Raw genomic sequence first — 22,031 nt, 5'->3', positions numbered from 1 at the left:
TTCTGGGACACGTTTTTGATGTATCTACCTTGATGCAGTTCACACGATTCCTCTGTGATTCTCCCCTTGAGGTAAACATTAATTCTAGACACGAGCTGTGAAGTGAACGTGTTCTTTCCTTTTTATTTGCTGTAATTGGTGCATCGTGGGTATAGATGGCACGGGAGGGTGTCACGGCGTTGTATCATCAGCAGCCAGTAAGGAAGGTAATGATGAATCTGTAAAGGAGTTTGAGGAGCTGAATAATGAGCTACACTGAATTTCATATCACTGCAGTAGGAAAAAAAAAAAAAAAACAAAAAAAAAAGGCAGGAATTACTGTACTCTTATGTTCTTTTCTTTAAAAGAAATATTACTAAGTAATTTACTGACCTTGTATTTGACTTCAGTCCGAGTTAAAAGTTGAGGAGAGATGCTGCTGTTTCTTTTCCAACAAGCAAACTGTTGTAGATCTGTTTCACTGTCTTTCTTGTTAGTCTTAAAGAGTTAAGTACGGCGTGACTGTAATGAAATTGTCAGGTTATAGTAATTACGCTGGTAATGCGATATGTCGCAGTTTGAATGAATCCATGTGTGGAGAGTTTGTTGCTTTTACTCTGCTGAGTCCACTGGCCTTTGCATTCCTGAAAGCTGAAGAGTAATAGAGCTCATTAGGCTTTATAGGAAAAGGGCTTTTATCACCTCGTCAACTCAGGCAGCAGACTGCTATTATATTCTTAATTTTGTATGGCTACGTAGATGTTGATGCACGCTTCCCCGCCAGGTTTATGCCAGTATTGTTTCTTACAGACACTTTTTATTGACATTTTGAAGCTTGAATTAAATTTTGTGTGGCACCACTACAGATGTCTTCAATTAGATGAAGTTAAATAAAAGGGGTTTTGTATCAGAGGCCAAGAGATTCTTGAAATTCTTTATTCTGAAACAGTTGCCACAAGGAAATCTAGTAGTGAGCAGTCTGTTTACTCTTTGGAACAAAAATAATTTAGAATCAATTTTAAGCCTTACATGATTTCAATTTGTAATTAAAAAAAAAAAAAAAATTAATATCATTATTAACTGCAAGTAAGTATTGATGCCCAAACTCTTCCTGTCTTTATTTCTTCATTTTGCTGCTGTGTTTAGTTTCAGTTTTGGCTATGGGCTCTGGCATAAAGAAAAATGAATAGTTTTAAAAAATGATACAGTATGTAGTAGCAGGAAACCATGCCATTTTCTAGCAGTAAACGGTGCAGTAGAGAACTGATTTTGTTTTTTGTTTGATGTTCCTTTCCTCTTAGAAGCTATATCTGAATATTTGTCTTTTACCCCGGTGGCTCAGCACAGGAGAATGGCTTACCATTGGAATCACAGGATGGTTGGGTTGGAAGGGACCTTAGAGTCCATGCAGTTCCAATCCTCTGGATGGTTTTCTGGAGGTTGGTGGCCCTGCCATGGCAGGGGGTTGGCACTTGATGATCCTTAGGGTCATCATTCTACAATTCTCTGCCATGGTCTGACTGCCCCTCACTACAACAGGCTGCCCAGGCCCCATCTAGCCTGGCCTTGAGCACCTTGCAGGGCTCCCTACAAAAAAACCAGCATGGCTGATCACCCTTTGTTTTGGATGTGCATATAGCAACACGTTTTTTTAGTGCACTTCATGTGGTATTTATGAATGCCTGTTATTTCTACTGTCTCTTTAATCACTCAGCATTACGGGATCTTTCTGCGCATCTTTGCACTCAGCTCATGCTGGCACAGTCTGTGGCAGTGTTGAAGCACGCTTGTAATAGGAAAGTTTTCTTGTTCAGAGTGAATTTTGTCTGTTTTTTATGTAGAGCCCATTGCTTCCTGTCCTATCAGTGGGCACTAGTGAGAAGAGTCTGGCTCCCTCATCTTTATTCCCTCCTGCCAGGTGTTATACATATAAACAAAACCTTGCCCTGGGTCATCTGATTTTGATGCTGAAGGATCTCAGCTCTCTCCTTGTGCATCAGATGCTCCAGTCCTTAATCATTTTTATGGTCCTTCACAAGTCAGTCTGTATTTCCCTGTACAGGACCCAGTGTTCCGGTTGCATCTTTACCAGTGTGGCATAGAGAGGGGGGAAGTATGCAGCAGAGCTACCAACACCTCCCTTGAGCTGCTGGTGCTGTTTTTCCTTCTTCCATCCACAGCAGAGAGTAAAATGGAAATGTTCGAAGTAGGAGATTTCATGAAACCTCCCAGAGAAAAACTATCATGTAGTTATCAGGATTAAGACACATTTTCATGGGGGATGGTACAGTGCCTTCTGTAGTTGCTCACCAGTCTGGGTTAGGGGTTAACTAGTCTAATTTCTATATTAATAACACTGAAATGTATTAGAAGTGAAGTGAAGGACCAATGTGCTTTGAAGAAAATTGAGTGCTCTCACCATCACTGAAGTTTCATTATAAGCACTTATTACATCGAATTGTATTAATTAGGGCAACATGTAATGCCAGACAGTATTAAATATTTAAATGTTAATAACGTATTATAAATTATGATCAATCACCCATTCATGAAGAAAATATGGGGCAGAAATAGCTATGAAAACTAGGGAGTATTAACAGTTCCTAATATAGCACATTTAATTGTGCCTTGAATCGCATAGCTTGAGTTTTAGTTCTAGTTTTAGTGTTTAGTCCTTTCATTATATGCATTAAATAAGTTGAATGAATATAAACAAAACAGTTAATTTCAAATGTTTGTACTTCTTTATGTATGTTCTGTAGGATAGTGGGGCTTTTGTTTCAGATGACAAGCAGCACCTACCATTTGATCGTTAATTGCGTGAGGGAGTAAGAGGATATTGGTTTTGATCTCTTTCTGTGTAACATCTCTCACGTTACATTTGTTGATTCATTACTCAGAGAAATGGTGATGTTCTCAGTGGCAAGAGCAGCTCGTGTTTTTGTAGTATAAAGGTAATGTGTTATTTTGTGTTGATAAGGGCTCCCTTCTCTGCTGGGACTCAACTGCGTGATGTCCCGTGTATATTTTACATAGCCTTTGACAGTCGTGGTCCCGTGTGGCTGTATCAGCAATGTGAAATGGTATAACCTGCTCATAGGGAGGATTTCCTATGCTGGGCCTGTTACATGTCTAATGGCCTGGATGGTATGTGAGAAATCAAGGCAAAGGAGCCAAGTATTCATTGAGAAATTGGAGAAAACATAGTACTTACAAATGCTACAAAGGATTACATTGTATGAAAACTTCTCAAGGAGGAGGAGAACGTGCTTTTTAAAAATGTTATTTACTTTATGTAACAGATCCCTGAACATTTTGCCTGAAATGAGTACTGTGCTTGTTATCCTTGCTAAAGAACACAGCCTCTTTTATGTTTGTGGATTTCTTTGTAATTGAGTTAATGGAATAATGCTGCAGTTCATGCCTTACTGAAAGTTCTTAACTGAGCTGATGCTGCAGTTGGCAGATGTGACTGAACCCATGCAGTGCAATTCCAAGGTTGAGCTCCCGTGCACACAGCAGTCTTTTACCTGTAGAAGAAAATCTTTTCCATGTTATTGCAGACAATCTTTCATCACATTTATTAATTTCTATACAATTAATTTTTGAAAAAGAAATGCGACCTGTTTTATCTGGTTATTTAAATCAGTCTGTGTTAAGTTACAAGTGACATTTCCCCTGGGATTTGTTCCTTTTTTTCAGTCACCTGCTGCACTGTGGTGGTTAAGAACTTAACCTGGTCTCTTAAGGTTACTCCTAAAGAAAATCTCTTTATTCCAAGCTCTCAAACTCTGACCGTGTCCCAGCTTTAAAACTTTAATACTGGCCGTGTGATTTCATTTGGCTCTACTGAAAAATTGAGGAAGGATATTGTATGAAGCAGTGATTACCAAATGCGTAGGCTTCTCCTAAATGAGGAGAACCTCAGCTTCATGTATCAGTATCCCCCACTAATATCCTAAGATTCTACAGGTTTAGCTCTCAAATATTTGATCGTTTCACTCGTATCTTCGGCTACATATCTAGTTTTACGCTATGTGAATGAATAAAAATGTAAATGCCTTATTGTACAGCCTTTATTTTAGGACTTATTGGTTGGGTAAGTCGGTCGAAATGATTTTTGTCCAAGTGATTGATTTCTTTTGACACACATGGTAACAATTAGAATAACTTCTACTGCCCGTCATCTCTTCAGTCTACGCTACTGTATCAAAATACTTGATTAAACCCTCCTCCTGCTGTTGTAATGCAGAACAGTTGGTAATAGCAGGTAGTATTGTCAGATTTATTGAGTGAGAAGCTGCTTTTTGAAGATCTGGCAATACAGTGAAAAACACAACTAGGTGGATAATTAAATTCAGCACTGCGAAATTCAGGATTAAAGTATCTTAATGTTGAAGGAAAAGGCATGCCGGAGTTGATTGCACAATACAATTTAAATTAGGAGATAATTTTCTTTGTAATTTGAGGCATCCTGGCTTAGGTGCTTCTACCCAGTGTGGAAGTGTACTATGCTGTGTGTTCAAAGCCCAGTGCACATCAGCAGTGGTTTGGCAGGAGCTGCTCTTTGTGGGCTGACAGCAAGAATCTCCAAGTTCTGAGGCAACAGAGAGCTCCAAGCTTTTAGATAAAAGTTCTGTAGTTGGTCATAAAGAGTAAATCCTACATAGTGAGCTGATAAGTGCTTTTTATAAACCTATTCTCAAAGAATCTCAGTGGCTGCACTGAGAAACTGAACTTCTGTGACCAAAGGCTGATCATGGATACGCAACCAAGATGGAGCAGAGCAGCCTGAGGGGAGCCCTTATGGCAGCCCACAGATCCTCACAGGGTAAAGAGGGGCAGCACTAAGCTCTGCTCCATGGGGTCTGTGGCAGGGCCTGAGGGATGGTATGGAGCTGCATCAGGTGAGGGTTAGGGAAAAGCTCTGCCCCAGAAAGCAGTGGTTATGGCCCCGAGCTGCCACAGCTCAGGGGAGTGCTGGGACACCACTCTCAGACACTGGGTTTGGGTGATGCTATGTGGAGCTGGGGTTGGACTCGATGGTCCTAATGGGTCCCTGCCCACTTGGGTTATTCTGTGACTCTACAATTCTATTCTACAGTAACAGTCAAAAACAATACAGAGAATTAATAGCTTCCCCAGTTTCTCAAACTTTTGATTTCCTTTCTCTGAGCGTGCATAGCAGGAAAGACTTCTCACAGTATTTTCTTTTAAAATCCCTAAAATTGTTGGTTTTTTTGTGCTGGAAATCTACCAGTCTGATAATGATATCCTATTTTTCCTCAGGCAGAGAATCCACCAAACGGACCAGACTGTGGCTATGGCTCTTTTCACCAGCAGTACTGGCTGGATGGGAAGATAATAGCTGTGGGTGTCATTGATATCCTGCCCTACTGTGTGTCCTCTGTCTATCTGTACTATGATCCAGACTATTCCTTCTTATCTTTGGGAGTTTACTCTGCATTACGGTAAGAGGGATTTTTATCTTCTGATTAGACATAATAGTAAGAATTGACACTTTTTCCTAAATTGAGACTTGATTTCCATTCTAAACATATGCTGCTAACACTGTCTCTAGCAAAAATTATTTTTTAAATACTCAACAGTAGCATGCTTATCTAAATATGTCCTAAATTTTCTAATCTTTCTAATTAGCGAAATACATTTAAAGATTTAAAAAGCCTGAAAAACTCAGAAAGGAAATACCTAGTCTTTATTCTCCAGAAAATAATTTAGTATTGCTTGATTTCAGCAGAGAAAAGCCTCTTTTTTTGTTTGGATGGAAATAATTCTTCCTTTACCTTAGCTTAGTCACCAAATGAAATTAATCACTTTTATACTTGTGTGCACAGTGAGATTGTAAAAACTGTCTTCTGAATTAGTGGTTTCTTGCTATACTAGTTCTGAGTGTATTTCCAGGTATGTTAATCTCATTACCTTTTGTCTGGCAGACAGTAATCCTGTGAATTTTGAAGCCTCAGGTGAACTATCAACCTATTTGAGTGTATTCCTCTCTTTGTAGAGTTGAATTTTGTGATTTGTGAATAATCTACTTATGAATTACACAAATGCATCTATCAAGAGCAGTCTCACTCAGTTCACTGCTCAGTTGCTGACATCAGTCTAATGGTTTGTTCCTGCTGAAATGAAATCACTGCAATCACTCTTCCCTATCTACCACGTATGATTGCTAGAAGCAATCACACTTTTAGCCAGGTTAGTTTACTGAGTAGAAGACTTTGCTTCAGCAACCTGGTTAGTGAGCTGAGTTTCTTCTCAGTGAAGAAGCTGTTAGTACTAGAGCTGGTGCAAGAGCTATGGTGGAGCCATGGAGCTGAGAATGGCTGGACAAAGTGCAGAACCTCCCACTCTGGTAAACTTCTTGGTTGGTTAAGCTCTATGAGCAGTTTCTCCCATTGCTTTTGGCAAGAGCTGATAACACTGCCTTCCTGTTGGCTTTCCTCACCTTGTTCTGGAGATTTTCCTTATGAAGGAGAAACTGTAGGATCGTAGAAAAGTTTAGGCAGGAAAGGGTCTCTGGGCATCTCTAGTCTGGTCCTGGCTGAGATCAGGGGTAACTTCTGTGTTGTCATGTGCATATGTGTAACTGTCAGTTACATTGATGTGTAGCATCTCATTTGGTCTGTAGTTAAGTGTCTGAGTTACCTTTTTTCCAAATCAGAAATAACAGCTAGAAAACATTGGGATGACTGTGCTGTAGAAGTGATCTTTGTTTCTATTAGTGGTCTGGATTTTAATGCAAACACTTGATACTTAAAATTAGTCTTATTTTTTTAATGCAAATTGCCATAAGCAAATTCTAAGAGTTGTTTTTCAGTACCTTTATGTATCGCACTATTTTATGTAATAATAGACTGACATAATCCACGCTTATGAATTCTTGAAATGATTTAAAATTTTCTACCTAATAAATTTAAAGCTTTGTCATTGCAGCATGCTTGTATGGCTCAACTCGTGCAAAAGCAGCTTGTAAATTCTGCTGCATTTAAGGCAATAAAAATGAGTTTTCAGTAGGCTTGGAGGGGGGGGGGGGGGGGGGCAGTCTTGTTCCCTTTTCAAAAAGGGGGGAAAAGCCCTTAAGAGCTGGGGAGGATTTAGGAAGTTGCAAAGGAATCTGATACTTTAAAAGCTGTTGCCAATTTTACTCTGATGAGGTTAAACTGCATTGCAATGCTATGGCTTCCACTTCATGCTATTCTGAGAATTTTTGCTTCTGAGTCATAGAAAGGATGCAGTTTGAACATCTTTTGAAATAAGGAGGCATTTGAGTACAGAATGAGAGGAGAGGAGGCTACATGTAATACGTGAGTCTGAGGAAGGGTTGGGAGAAGCTGACCAGGACACATGAAGTGATTCTTATTGTCATTTTTTGGAAATGTTCAGCATTCCCCTTGCAACCTACAATCATTAGCAGTAGGTAACCATAATATTCATAATCTATCTGTTTTAAGAGGAAAAAAATGCTTAAAGTTCTTTTGGAATTGGGTTATTTAGCACTGAAATACTGAGTTTTGTGTTGATGTGTTCCTATTGCTCACTAGTTGCCTATTCTTGCCAAGCATTAACAGCCATTATAATTCCTTAAACATATATCTTAACTGAAAGCCTTATTTAAAGAAGTTTAAGTCTATAACCCCTTTTCCAGGAGAATGATTTAGGCAGGAAAAAATGCAGAAGGTGTGAGTTGTGCAGTGTAGTGCTGCACTGCTGCTGCCAGGTTGGTGTGATGGAAGAGTCTTTTCTTGCCTTAAGTCTCAGTTTGGTTCTGCAGTGGTGCAATTCCCATTCCTGTGCAGCACTGCAGTTCCCTCCTGGTTTTGGGAACCATAGGTTTGCACATGGTCAGTTGGTCAGTGACCTAGGGAGCAAGAAAGGAATCTGAAAAGAAGGTCAAATTGTACTCCATGAAGCCCTGGAGGTAGGAGACAGAAGCATGCTTTTTTGTTCCCCAGTATTGCTTGTCATTCCTGGAGTGTATTTCTTCACTGCCGTTTATGTGAAGACACCTGCAGTAATTCTAAGCATGGTATCACTGCTGTTGTACATTAATTTGCTGTGACCCCCCAGCAAACTTGGAACAGACAACAGAGCTGCCTGTAGGACTGCTCCTGCATCCCAACCTCATTGCCTTATGGTCAGCCAATGTAGAACAATTGCAAACAGTGTCGAAGGTATTTACAAATGCAAAGAATGCTCTTTTCCTGTAGTCATCCAGGATTGTACAATTGCACAAATGTATATATTTAATTAGATCTGGGATAATCAGCTTGGAATGGTAAGGATGTTTGACTTCATGCTATGTGTTAAAAGATGTTGTATGTGACGTGCATGTTGGTATACTTTTGGCAGTATATAAACCTCACTTTTGCAATCTGTTCTATTTACCTGGGTTTTCAGATAGGAAGTAACTTGGATACAGTGTAGATTTATAATGTACTCCAGTGGTCTCAGCAAAGTACATGGAACTGAAATGTCAGATTTTCAGCATATTTAAACATTCTCATTACTATCATAATTTTAAAGTGATCAAAAAAAGAGAAAACAACAAACCCAAATAGGTTTTATACATGCTTCCCATAGGACCATGCTCAGATCTTCTCCTTTCAATGCTGAAAGTAAGAACCAGCATCCAAGTTCCATCACATTTGATGCAAGTGTGAACTGCAATGTTACAAATACTGTAAAAATGAGTATTGCAGTAGAAATGCTGGCAGGTTTGTTTTGAAAACACTGCTTTCCTCTTGCAAGCAAAATAACAAGCAAACTCATTTTGGAATACGCTCATGGTTCTCTTTGAGAATAAATGAGAAAGTTGTACAAACAAACATGAGATAAGTGAAAAATGGCTGTTGCTGCACGAGGGCGGATGTTTTTATGTGTAAATTACTACACTGCAATGAACAGAACAAACAAGAGGCTTGTTTTTTTAGAATTACTGATGTTTTCCTGAGCTGCCTTAGCCTGTGTGTGTACAATAGCTGGGTCAGGTTGCTGTAGCATGCCCATGTGCATGAATATTAACAGGGAACATGCTCAATAAAGGCTTTTGGTCACTTTCTCTCTGAACTTCAAGTTGGTCACATGGCAAGGCAAAAGGCAAAAATGAGTGTTTTAAGCCTCAGACAACATTTTGTTTATTTTCATTGTCTGATTGAAGTCTAGTCCTTCAAGTAAGTCAAAAGCCGGGTGGTTGGAAAGCATTTCTTTGAATGATGAAATGAATGTAGGAATTGTATTCATAAATAATTCGTCCTTTTTGTTTTCCTTTCGTAGGGAAATTGCTTTTACTAGGCAACTTCATGAGAAAGCTCCTGATCTCTGTTTTTATTATATGGGTTTCTACATTCATTCGTGCCCCAAAATGCGCTACAAGGTAAAGTGTGTTTTTACTTCTTTCCTTTGTGTACAATTATTCAAAGCATTTGACAGTTCTCATAGTAGCATAATATTTTTGTAATTGTCACTTTGGATTTCAAAATAGACTTTACGTGGTTAAATGTGGACGCTGGTTACTCTTTAACTTGACTTAGGATTATTTATTTTTTTTCAAGTTTAGCCGCATGTGGTATTTATTACAAGTTGGCTTAAAAGCTGTTCACTTGGAGAGATTTTCAAGGCTGTCAGATAATAGTTTGTCATTTGGTTACCTGGGTGTCTCGTGTTTACGGTATATTTGCCAACAGACTGAAATTCTCCCTTCTTTGGGTTTGACTGAGTATTTGTGGAGCTGTTGCTTAGTGACTGTAGGCAGAGATAGCATGACTTCCTGGGGCTTACTCTGCAGATAAAACTATGAGAAGCCAGATTGTTAGGAATTTTGGATCAAGTAGCAAAAAGGGTGAGGAGAATCCCAGAACATTTGGCACAACCAGTCTGTCACCAAATCTGCTTTGTAATCTCTGTTAGCCTCAACTTTATGTAGACCTATATGCCCAAGGGTCCATCTCTTCTGTTTGTTAGATCTCATCTATTCTTCATGAAGATGCCATTGCTTTTTCAATATTGCTGCACAATATCAGAGTAGTGAAAACTGATAGAAATTTGAACGTCTACAGATAATGATGTATGTTAATAATATGGAAAAGTAGAAAGCAAATGAAATCAAGAGTTCTTAGTGTTTTCTTCTTTTGCCCTCAAAACATGCTAAAAACCTGCATTTTCAGCTTGCTTTCGAATAACCAAAAAGCAGCGGTGCTCATTGAAGTGATGGTCGTGAAAGAAAAGCCTAAAAACTGAAACAAATTGTGAAGTTGAGCAATGAAATGCTTCTGGATAATGCTATTGCCGTTGTGAAGGGGTTGGTTGAGCAGAGTGGGGAAGAACTGACTTGTTTAACCTGCCAATTCAAGCAACGCCAGCTTGGCTTAGGGGCATTACATGTTGAAGGCATTGCCTGGTTCTGGTTTAAAGGGATGTTAGAGCCTCCCTTTCCTTAGTGACTTCAGTCTGGGAGAAGGAAAGGCTGTAGGTAAGTGTTACTGAACAGGTGCCATACAAGCAAATTAAATGGGTTAAAGAGCCAACCACTGTGTGTTTTCTGCTTGTCATTTTCTCTGCCACTTGTCTGTGCTTGGATGGTTAGGAATGGAGGCCAGGGACAGCATCTTTCTATAAGCAATGTGTTCTAAGAACACACATGTTACATTTGATTCCAGTGACATCACAGGATTTGGGAAATCTTAAGAAATTTCCCTTCAAGCCAGAGGTTATGATCAGTAGAAATGCCTAAGCTGACATTTTGATTGAATTTTTTTTTTTTTAAAGAATGCTTCTGGCAAAAACACTTAAGTCTGAGTACTGGTTTCCACCATACTGTCTTTTGGAGCTCACGTTTGTCAGTCTGAATGCTTGTGAAGCTGCCTTTTTTCCCTGCTGACAGGGGATGCGTAAAAAACAGTGACTTGGTGATGTTGATTTAAGGAGTTTGACAGGGTTCCACTTTGCATTAAGTCAATCTCAGTCTCCTGCACAAGACCTGGCTGAAATAATTGGGGATCTGTGCAACGGACTGTTCTGCTTATTTATGTTATAATCCGAGAGTGATGAATTAATGTTGTCTGCACAAGGACATAGCAGAATGCTTTAGTTTTAAATACACCACTCCTAGCTTGGAGGTATAGATATCTAGCAGCAAATGTCAAAGTCTTGTTCTACATGAGTACTTCCTTGGAATGCAAATTACAGACATCTCCTCTCCAATCAGCAGTGCAGCTGTTGGATGGGTGGCTGCTGCTGAGCACATTGGGGCAGAACTCAGCTCATTTTTGGTGGTCAGCCTGTGACATTTTCATCTTCTGCTTCTACAAATGATACAATTTTTGATGTAAATGGTGTGTGATGTGATGTCCAGTGAAAATCAGGGGCCTGAATGTCATGGAAGAGGATCCTAAAGGGGGGGAGGATTCCAGTGGCTCGAGAATAGGGCTGAGAAATGTTGAATTATCAGCAGCAAGCTAAATGGGGGTAAAGAGCATCACCCACCACAGTGGATCAGATTGGTAATTACACAAGTCTTGAAAAATGAGCTTTCTTCTGACTCCTTTCCTTTCTGTGCCTTTGGTTCCCAAGCAGTTTGCATTTGATTGCAATGGCATTTTCTGTAATGGCAGAGAGCCAGGGAAACTGCAAATGGGGAAAGGAATATATCACAATTTTGGGCTAGTTTTCAGTTCCCAGCTCTTCCTAGACTTGTTCCATCAGTGGGTTAATATTTATGTACCAGTAGAATAAAATATACATTAAATTGAGACAAAAGGATTTCTGTAGTTCTATGAACTATATTAATATGGAAAAATATGATGAAAAACACAAAGCAATGGCTTTATTCCATTTTTTGGGGGGGAGGATAGATCAGCTACATACAAGATTAAAATGGTTCTCTGTTAAAATTCACGACCTTGTGGTTAAACTCTTCAGGCTTTGTTAGATGTGGTAGTTCTTAGGTTGGGAAAATAGTGTTCTGGAAAAATTTCCAGCACTTGTAAGATGCAAAGTCTTTTTCCTAATGCGTTCTGGAGCCTGTGTTAAAACTTGAAGTACAAGGAGGTGTTTTATTTTAGGATAGTGTTGGACTCAGGATTGCTTCTCAAGTGTTTACATTCTGTATCTAATTTTAAACGTATTTTCAGCTTGAAGACATTTGTTTACAAACAGATTTATAAAATTTCAGAACAAAACCAATGGCCACATCAGAGAGATAGTTGAGAGCTTTTGGATTGTTTTTATTGCGCCAAGCTTCTGTCTGATTTATCCCACAAAATTTTTTTCTGTGGTTCTATGTTATTAAACTTGCATTCTCCAGTTGCTTCTGAGCTCCCTGTAATGCTAATCTAATTTCTGGTCTTTCTGTCGTAGCTCTTTGATACCGATTTTGAGTCTGTTGGTGGGTGACACCAGACAGATTTTGTTGGTAGTTTGCTACCTGAGTTTCTCTACTTCTGGTTGTGGCTGTTTTGTGATTTATTTATTTATTTTTTTTAAAATCTATTTCAATGTCAATATTTGCATACAAACAGTGCAACTGGGGCACCTACTGTCTGTGGGTTTGGCCAACCATCCCCTTGCCCTGACACTGCTCCATGAAGTCAGTAAATAAATAACATCAGCAAGCTTTGAGACCCAGTGCCTCCTTGCCTCACTGTGTGCTATTTGAAGACCATTCTGTGATTTGAAGAGATGTTTTGACTGAAATCTTTATCCAGACTTGTATGCAGGCCAAAGTAAATGGAATTATTTCAAACAGTCTACTTTGGTATCAAGGCATGGCCAGACTTCAGATAGATGGAATACTAGAAAGGGTTCTGAAATGTCAAAAAAGAAACAAAAGGCTGATTCATCTGTGATTAATCTTTCTTGAACTGAATACCTCAGGCTGACTGCGGTCGTAAGTGGTGCCCCTGGAATTTTATAGAGCTCCAGAGCCAATTTCTTTGGCTGATTTTAGGAATTTCAGCATCACTCCTTCCGCAGCAGCGCGATGTAGCAGCAGCCTGCATCTCCAGCTCCCATGTTGGTCTGCCTCCCACCTGGGGCTTTTTCACCATTCCTGGCCATTGGAACTCAGTTAACCTTTACAAAAAGCCTGGATTTCCTGCATAGGCTGAGACATGCAGAGGAAAGAGACTTACTGCAATGCGTCTCAATAGAAACCTCTATCATTTCTGGCTGTAAGCACAAGCTGCCACAGTTCTGCCACTGAAATAGCTTTGAAAAGCATCACTTAGAAAAAGCTGGTGTAGGTATACCTCTGTGCTCGATCTTTTTATTTAGCATGTATTAAAGCTGCCACCAGCTGTAAGCCTGGTTTTCTCCATGCTGTTACTATTAACAGTGGAAACAGATGATGAATCAAATTAGGGGTTTGGACTTGCTTTGCTTGGGTCTGTTTGCACTGGTACTAGTTGCTTCTCCAGGGTTAATTTTGCTCATAGGAATACCATACATAGAAATAAATTCAAAATGTGTTTACGGATAGGTCATGTATAGTCAACTAAATATTCTGACAAGGCAGTATTTATTATGGTTCGTGAAGTAGTTGTATGCAATGCTACTTTTTGGTAAAGATTGTAAATACATAGGTTGAAAAGCTGATGTATACTCATAGAAAGCCATACAGGTTTTGGCAATGCAGTAGTTTTGGGGTGGGTTTTTTTTTTTGTGTAAAACTGTTTAAGAACAAACAAGATAACGAAAAGCAAAGACTGAAACATATATTAATAACAACTGTAAAATAATTTGAAAATGATAAATTGCAGAATGGAGTGAAAAGTCTCCCTGCTTTTCAATGGCATCTAGCTTTGGCTTGTTAATAGTTTTTAGCCACGTTACTTGTACTTTCCTTCCACTTCTCCATGGGACTTCCTATGTGGTCAGATTGCTGCTCTGTGTTGGTATCAGCAGCTGAAACCAAGCTCTCGTTTTCTTGGAGCCATGAATGTGCTCTGTGTGTTCCTTCTAATGGTTTGGGTTAGTGACTGCAGGGGAAAAAGACCACTCTGAGTTATGGCTTGGCTTTTGGCATTCAAACCCAAAGGGATTCTCTAGAACTCCTTTAAAATGGCTGACCAAGACTTGGAGTGGTGTTTCAGATGATGAACTCAGCTGCGGGGGAAGAATTTTAAAGGGATTTCTCTTCAACTGTATGTGTGCTGAATGCTTTTAAAAATCAAATTGCCATAATATTCCTTCAGGATGTAACTAGTGCAAAAAAAATCATCATCTACATCTATATTACCCAAGGTGTTGACTTGAAGATTGGTGATCTTTCATGAACCAACATGTCACATGCTGTTATATTCATACTGCAGTGTCCCTTAGAGCTTGCTGTTCCCCTCTTTTATCTTTATTTTTATTTTTTTCATTTGTTGCTTTCTTCCATAAAAGCTTTTTTCCTTGCACTTCTCATTGCCCAGAAGATTCCTCCTAGCTGCTTACAGCACACACTGAGTAAATGATACTGAGCATGTTGGAGTGAACAGCAATGGGAACATGGGGAAGGGTGGAAAGTACCATAGGAGGACAAAAATCAGTTCATCATAGAATATCCTGAGTTGGAGGGGACCCACAGGGATCACATTAGGCTAGGGGTGAATATTTTCAAGTATTTCCTCTTGACTTTGGACAGGTTTCTCTCCAGGTTGTGGAAACTGGGACAACGGTGGTGTTATGAGCATTGAAAGCCTCTGTTCTGAATAGCAACAACATTATTGAGTGCTGACAGTGGATTTTCAATGCAAATAAAATTGCTTAAAAGTAGAGTATCCATTTCCCTGTTGTTTTTTATGTCAGTTCAAGATAATGAATGCAATTACTATTATTACTTCCTCTAAGCTGCTGTGCTCCGTAGCGTATGTAATTGGTAAAAGATTATGGGGTGTGTGTGTGTGTGTGTGTGTTTGTGTTGAAGCTGTGCTGAGTTTCATGCAAGATTTGCAGGGCTCAAACCAGTTGGAATCCACTTTACCACTAGAAACAAATGCAGAGCTCAGCCAAGTCTTTGAAGTTAAGAAACTCCAGTTTTCCCTTTTTTAAAATATTTGCAATGAAAACTTTTTTTTTTTGTCAGTTAGAACTCCTTTGGGGAAAAATACAAAAATATTCCTCTGGCCTTATTATTCTAATTTTGGAAATGTGCATTCCTTTTCAGATGTTTACTTCAAGCTGTAGGTGATTGAAGCATAGCAGAACTCAGGTGCAAGCATGATGCGTATTCATGGCTGCCTGCCTGGTTTGTGGGCTTCTATCAGCACAGAATGAAATGGCTGTTGAACAGGGCTCAGCAGATCTCTGAAACCTCTTTCATTGCTGTGCTGTCCCTTGGGGGAATAAACACGTGCAGACACTGGGGGTGTACAATATACACACTTTGGTACTGTATCTGAAAGTCACTTTGCAGAAGACATTAGTACATGCAGGATATGGCCTTCCTAAAGTTTTGCTTGTACACCTGTAATTCTTATTTGATACAGTTCCAATTACAAAACCAATTCCTCCAATTTAGTAAATTTCTGTTTTTTTTTTTTTTAATGTTTAAATTTGTAACCTTTCTATACTGAATAAATAAATAATATTAAAATGCCCTCCTAAACCACTCTGTTTATCTTGCAGTTTGTTGCTTGGATGCCCTCATACCATTTTCACACAGTCCTTAAAAACCAACCTCTACCAGCTGAAATCAATAAGAAAATACAAACCAAGCTGAACAATCCCAAGAGAACAAGATCCCATATAGCTTACTTAAAAGAAATGTTCAACATCTTTTAAGTAATTCCAAATATGACATGATTTAAAATAACAACATTAAAATACTTGATGATAATATTCATTCTATTGATGATTTTAATATCAATAATGAGTTCCTATTTCATGTACAGTGAGATTATATTAATGAGATATATAAATAGATATAAAAACATGTGTATAGTTCAGATGTTCTAAAGAATAAAAACATGGTAGAGGTGGTATTAATCTCCTACATGTGTACATCAGTAGCAATATGTTGTACATGTATCACTTGCTACATTAGTTTTTTCTATTTGAGTTGGTTTTCCTATACTGTTTCTTTGATAAATATAATTAATTTACACGAGGCCAAAATAAGCAAAAATCTAAGCCTACCTTAATGAAAGCACCCAAGGAAGGGGATGGTTTGTTCACTGTAGGCTAATTCTGTACCACCAGATGGTTTTGGAGTTATTAGAGGTAACCTGACTGCCTCTGTCAAAAAGAGCCGCTGAAAAGATTTGTTCAAGATCGTGTTAATAAACCTGACACAAACCATCTTCTGCATGCTAATAGCTGCTGGAAACGTATCATGTCTAATTCATGGCTCTGCATGGTCACAAATTCACTGCTTGTTGCTGCCTCGACTGAATTCGAAGGGGGCTTGTTGTGACTTCAGCAATTAAAGGGAGAACTGTGGACTGTGAAATATATAGACAAAAGTCACGTGGGTTTTGTTTTGTTTTTTGGTGGGGGGAGGGGGGGAGGAGGAATAATTTCTTTGCAATTCACGTCATTAATTTCTCTTCATCCAAGCAATGAGGTCATGGCTCGTTTCAGAATTTTCCATTTACAATTCTATAAATCCACTGGTCAGTGCTAGAAAAATGTCAGTTGCATGCAAGTCTGTGTGCTTTTTGCAAGTCTCTAACAAGTGAGTTAATGAGGTGCTGCTTTGTTGGCTTTGCTGTGTATTTCGTTGACTTAATTATTCTTGGATGCTGGTTAGCATCCTGAATTTGCTTGGTCAGTCTCGTTGGCTGTTCCCAAAGATGGGTGAATTTAGCATATGCTGAGGCAGCCACCTTACGATGCTCTGCTGCACAGGGCTCAATGAGTGCAATGCCTTCATTTCCCACACAGCCATGTCCCTGTGTGAGGCTGCTCAGAGGCAAGTTTTCATGCTCTGGGCAAAATATCAAAGGTGTTTTGTCCTGGAGAACAAACAGCCCTTTAAATCTGTCACTGAAGCCATTGAAACACAGGTTGGCTTTATCTCTGCACCAGGTCTGTTGAACCTGCTGACACCTGCAATATTGGAACGCTGGCTGAATTTGGTTGCTCTCATTGTATTCTTTCTGACTTTTGCTTTTCACTGATGAAATTTGCTTTAATTAGGCAGTATTGTCAGGAGGAATTTATTTGGTCTGGAAGCCAGGAACTCCTGCTTCTCCTGGCTCTGCTGTATTTCACCTTGCAGTCTTTACAGTAGGAGCTGGCTGACAGGTCAGTTAATCCACAGATTTTTTTTCTCTAATTTTACAGGAAAGATTTAATGGTAGATACTCTAATGAGGTCTGGTTTTACTAAGAGCCTATATTTTACAGAATTATCACAGTGCGTTTCTCTGAAGCGTTACACTTAATCTAGGCAACTATTCTTTATTTTGAATGATTATTTTCTTTGAGTTTGTTTAGCTGCTCACTGTACTGAGTGGAAGCATATTAATGAGGTTCTATTATTTGTTATCGATCCTGATGTTACCCACAGTGCTTCCAAGAGTCAGTTTGTAAAAAGCTTTCTGTATTTTATGACAATGATTGTTTGTACATCAGTGTTGCTTAGGTATGAACTAGAGTCCCAAATTGCTGTACAGGGGAATGATTTGGAACCTGGAAGAAATAGAAAAATAGACTTGTCAGGGTCCATAAGGGATTTTGTAGACCTTGCTCCAAGGCAGGTCCAATTACACTTTTAGGATGCACTGGGACGTGTATCTGCCAAAGGTTTCCTTTGCCATGTCTTCATATGTTGGTAGTTATATCCTTATATATTTTTGTGCTTTATCTTTCATTGGATTGTCTGACGTGAACTTCCTGAACAATATTATTTCCAACTGCCCATCCACTCACCAAAATAAACCCCTCAGTTACTTCTAATGTTTTCTCCCAGTTGCATTTTTTAATTCTCTTGCCATTCTTTATGATGTCCATTGGATTTTCTTCAGCAGATCCATTTCTTTCCTCTAGAACAATGTCTAAAATTAGGCCTTCAAATGCTGAGGACGTATATTATTCGCAATGAAGTTAATAATTCTTCTTATATAAAAAGATGCATAGACTCTGAAGACAAGGAGGAAAAGATGGGAATTGAGTACGAACTTCTCAGCAAGTCCCAGTTTAGACCATTCTGAATTTTTTTGGTGCTAAAGTTGTGGCTGAATATGAGAGCACAGTGTAGATGACCTTGAATCTCACTTCTGTCCATTCTAACTAAGTTATCTGTTACAAGTTCCTGTTTTCTTCATTTGAGAGAGAATGCTGCATTAAACAAGATGACAGAGAACCGAGGGAGGGGTTTTATAGTTGTTCCCTGCAGGATCTGTGGAAACTTTTAGGACGAGTTTTATCATCTTTACTGCAGTAAGTGCTGAAAGAGGTTGTTCCAAGAAAGGCACAAATTAAAAATAAACTCCAGAGCAAATAGCTTTAATACTGGATTGCAGATGACAGTATTTAATTGTTTTGTGGTGTGTTTTTTTCACAATACAAGTATGACCAGTAGAGGAGGGGCTTACTTCATGCTATCCTGATAGCCCCCAACATTTTTCAGTTGTGTGTCACTTAAAAATAAATCTGTATTCTCTTTGAGTCCAGGTAGGGCCCCCTAGCAGAACAGCCAATGGAGAAGTTAAATGAAATGAAATTGTTTCCGTACAGGGAGATGTTAGTAGTAGTTATTTGCAGTGTTATATGTATAGGATGACTGCAAGATTCTGACTAGAAGGCTTTCAAAGGACCAGATCATCTTTTTTTAATAGCGTGTTCCACTGTTTGCTTCTCTTCCCATTCTCTCTCTGAATGAAAATGGTAATTCGAAAATGTTTTCACAAGTAAAACTGAGCTAGGATGACACAGAAGAAAGGGAATGAAAACGATCCCATTGTTAACTAATTAAAGAAGAATGGGTTCATGGAGCAAAAGTACACAGGAACCAAATGCTTTGTTTGATCCCAACACAAATGCACTGTTGTTCTATGAATGGACAGAAGAGGAGATGACCTTTTTGTTCCACTAATCTATTGATTTTATTTAAAGATACTGAGGCTACTGTTCTGCAGGGCTACTTAGTGCTAATGTGTTCAGTAAAGTTTATTCATCATTTGTGAATGCTTTTTTTTTTTTTTTTTATTCTTTCCATTTTATTCTTTACTGTGTGGCATTGTGTGACTTGCTATTAATCCTTCTTAATTATCTTCCATTCCCTCTTCCAGATGGATTGGCAGCCATTTTTGTGTTACATTCCATTTGGGAGGACTTGATGCTCTTTGCATCCTCAGGTCACATCTCCCAGTGGCAGTGAAGGATGCTGAGTAAAACGCTGCATGTATCTCATGTATTATTTGGTTTTGATAGAGCTTGTTTTGGAAACCCAGACTGAAGCCTTAGTTTGGAAGATAAATTGGTTTCCTTTGTGGAATTGTATCTAATTCACTGTTTGATGATGAATTTGTCATCAAGAAGCTATTTTCAATCACTGGGTGTTGGTCAAGGAATTCTGTGTGTTAAATGTTGTTTCCATCACACTGATGACTGAACTGGTAGCCCCCAGGCCCCTGTGCTGACAACTCCACCTTCTTATGAAGCTTTATTGTTTTCACTTTGAAAAGTGGGAATAGCAAACTGCTAAGATCAAGCACTTGATGTTCTATAAATGGAGTTCTACTTTTAATATGTCCCTAATCCAGTAGTTAGGCGTACATTTAGTATACCATTGAGTTACCAGCTTTTGGTACCATCAGGACATATGTGCTGTATATGTGGGTATAGTTACTGACTCCAGTCCTCAAACTTGTTTTCTTCTAAGGCAATTATAAAGGATACTTTGGGGATACGTTAAGCAGTATGTTTTCCTTACCATGTAAGTGGACATGTCTGTACCTTTTCACCTGAATTATTGCTATGGAAGCATAATAGCAAATCTGTTCTAACCGGCTATGAGAATAGTGTTGAACTTGGGCAGTTTTATGGAGCCAGAAGCACACACACATGCATTTACAGAGCTAGCAGATGCAAAGCCTGTGGGCACAATGACTGCTACAGAATTTGGTACTGTAATTTCATTTTGTTCAATTTTGGATACTTAAAATTGGACTGACTTGACAAGAAATATTGTTTCTAATAAGGGAGAAATAATTTGTTAACATAAGGAGGGATGTGAAAGCAAGTCAACATGAAAAAGATGAAAAATGCTGTTATTTCTTGTAAAGTATGTTTGCAGTTACCATTCCCTGTGAATAACTTGACAAAAATTCAATGCATCAATCCATCTGGACGTATTTTGTGTTACCCTATGATTGCTCTCTGTTCCTGTATTTGGATTCCTTCCTGTTTCTTTGTAGCCCAGTTCTGGAGAGGCTCTAGAGCACTGAGGATACTGCAAGTCTTAGTTTAGCATTTCTTGTGGCTACAAATGCAGCTCTGACCTGTTCTTCAATTCAGTTTTGAGTCTGAAGATTAAGCATATGAACAGAAGCTTGTACAGAGAGTCGTGTCAGCTTAATGCAGGGCTGGTTTTTTGGTTTGTCCAATATCAGCTCAGGTGTTTGTGTTCTGTAGGGGGGCATGGTGCCTAGCTGCTTTGTACCCTTCATTTCTGGAGACCACAAACATCTCTGTGATGACAAAACGAACTTTTTGGTGATGCAGGTTTGTATCTCATTGAGGCTGCTCCATTGTTACCAAGGATGGTTCAGTTCAGATGTTGGCTTACAGGTGTTGAGATGGGCACAAGGTGAGGCATTAAAGGCGCTCCTGGAGAACACAGAGAACTTTGTGCACAGATGCTCCCCTCTCAGCAAACAAATCAGCCTTGTTTAACAAATGCTTGACAAGCTCAGTTGACCTGAAGTCAGAATGCTCATTTCAGGAATGAAAACTTACAGTGAAAATAAACATTTTTATGGGCAACAGAAGAAAGTTCTTTTTAAAGAGTACTTCTTTGGTCCGGATTTTTGTACATGCTTTTTTTCTGTAGCGTTACTTACTGTTAAGTTCTGACACATGGTTGGAATACTCTGACAGAGCAAACCTCATTTCTTTGTTTGTGGGTGGAAAGGCAGTGTGACAATGTCTGACAGCAGTGTGTGACTTTGTTATTCCTGATAAAGAGTTCTGGGCACTTGAACACTGAGATTTAATTCTTTTTCCCTCAGTTTTAGTATAATTCACATCTTTTTGTGTGCAGTATGAATGCATTAATTTGATTTTCACAATGCCAATATCCCATAGAAAGATATGTTTTATTAATTAACTTTCCTTTGCCATATTCTCTACCCGTTTGCTCAGAATTCTACAGGTTTTATTTGTAATGCATGTGTGTTTTCCCATGGTTAGTCTGACCAAATGTGTATGGTAGAGTGCAGATTAAAATGCTTCATTTCCAAACATAAAATTGAGGTCGAAAGGAAAATTCATCTGCAGCTGTGTGAAGTGCTACCAAAATCTTCAGGCAGAAGCACAGATGAGGCCATTGAAATGTCCATGCAATGGTACAGAATGCTAAGCCGAATGCATCAGGTTTTGAGACTACTTCTTTTTTGATTAGTCTTGATCAGTGTAACAAATTTGTATGTAAACATTTGAGGTTTTAAAGTGTTGAAATGTAGATTCTGTTTGAATACTTAGGAAAGCAACTGTCCTAGCTATTGTATGTGTTCAGTGTTGAATAGTCAAAGGTTAAGTATTTGTCTCTTATTGGGTTATTCTTTCTATTGGTGATGTTTCAGAAACAATCGTACCATACGTTAATAGAAAGCTCCAAAGTTAAAAATCCTTTCCAGTTCTGGAATATTGGTCCAGGGTATTATTTCTTGTTCTTAAATGCATGCAGGAAGTAGAAATTAAAGCTGGAGTGGCAGTTTTTAAAGCTGCACTGTTTTTCAATGTGATATAGTTGCATGAGCACTGTAAATGCTTTTTAAAATCCTGCTTTATGTGCATAGCATAGCTTAATCTATAAGCCAGTTCCCTCATCTGAATTCTTAACTGGGAGCACACTTCAACTCCTTTGAACGTCAGCGATCCACA

General features: G+C 38.8%; 1 protein-coding gene across 8 annotated transcripts in view; it reads left to right on the top strand.

Annotated features, from left to right (window-relative positions):
• The window catches only part of ATE1 (arginyltransferase 1), a 69,566-nt gene that overhangs the window by 25,305 nt on the left and 22,230 nt on the right, over positions 1 to 22,031 (top strand). For 7 of the 8 annotated variants that reach the window (XM_048945117.1, XM_048945111.1, XM_048945110.1 and 4 more), the window contains 3 exons: positions 39 to 71; positions 5,269 to 5,450; positions 9,277 to 9,376. In XM_048945117.1, coding sequence (XP_048801074.1) covers positions 39 to 71; positions 5,269 to 5,450; positions 9,277 to 9,376 — 315 coding nt within the window. Of the gene's footprint in view, positions 1 to 38; positions 72 to 5,268; positions 5,451 to 9,276; positions 9,377 to 15,148; positions 15,565 to 22,031 lie in introns of those variants that run through there. The other variant, XM_048945116.1, reaches the window with a different exon arrangement.

This window comes from Lagopus muta, chromosome 5 (assembly GCF_023343835.1).
Source record: "Lagopus muta isolate bLagMut1 chromosome 5, bLagMut1 primary, whole genome shotgun sequence".
In the NCBI taxonomy this organism is placed as follows: domain Eukaryota; kingdom Metazoa; phylum Chordata; class Aves; order Galliformes; family Phasianidae; genus Lagopus; species Lagopus muta.
This window is presented reverse-complemented; position numbering and strand designations above follow the sequence as displayed.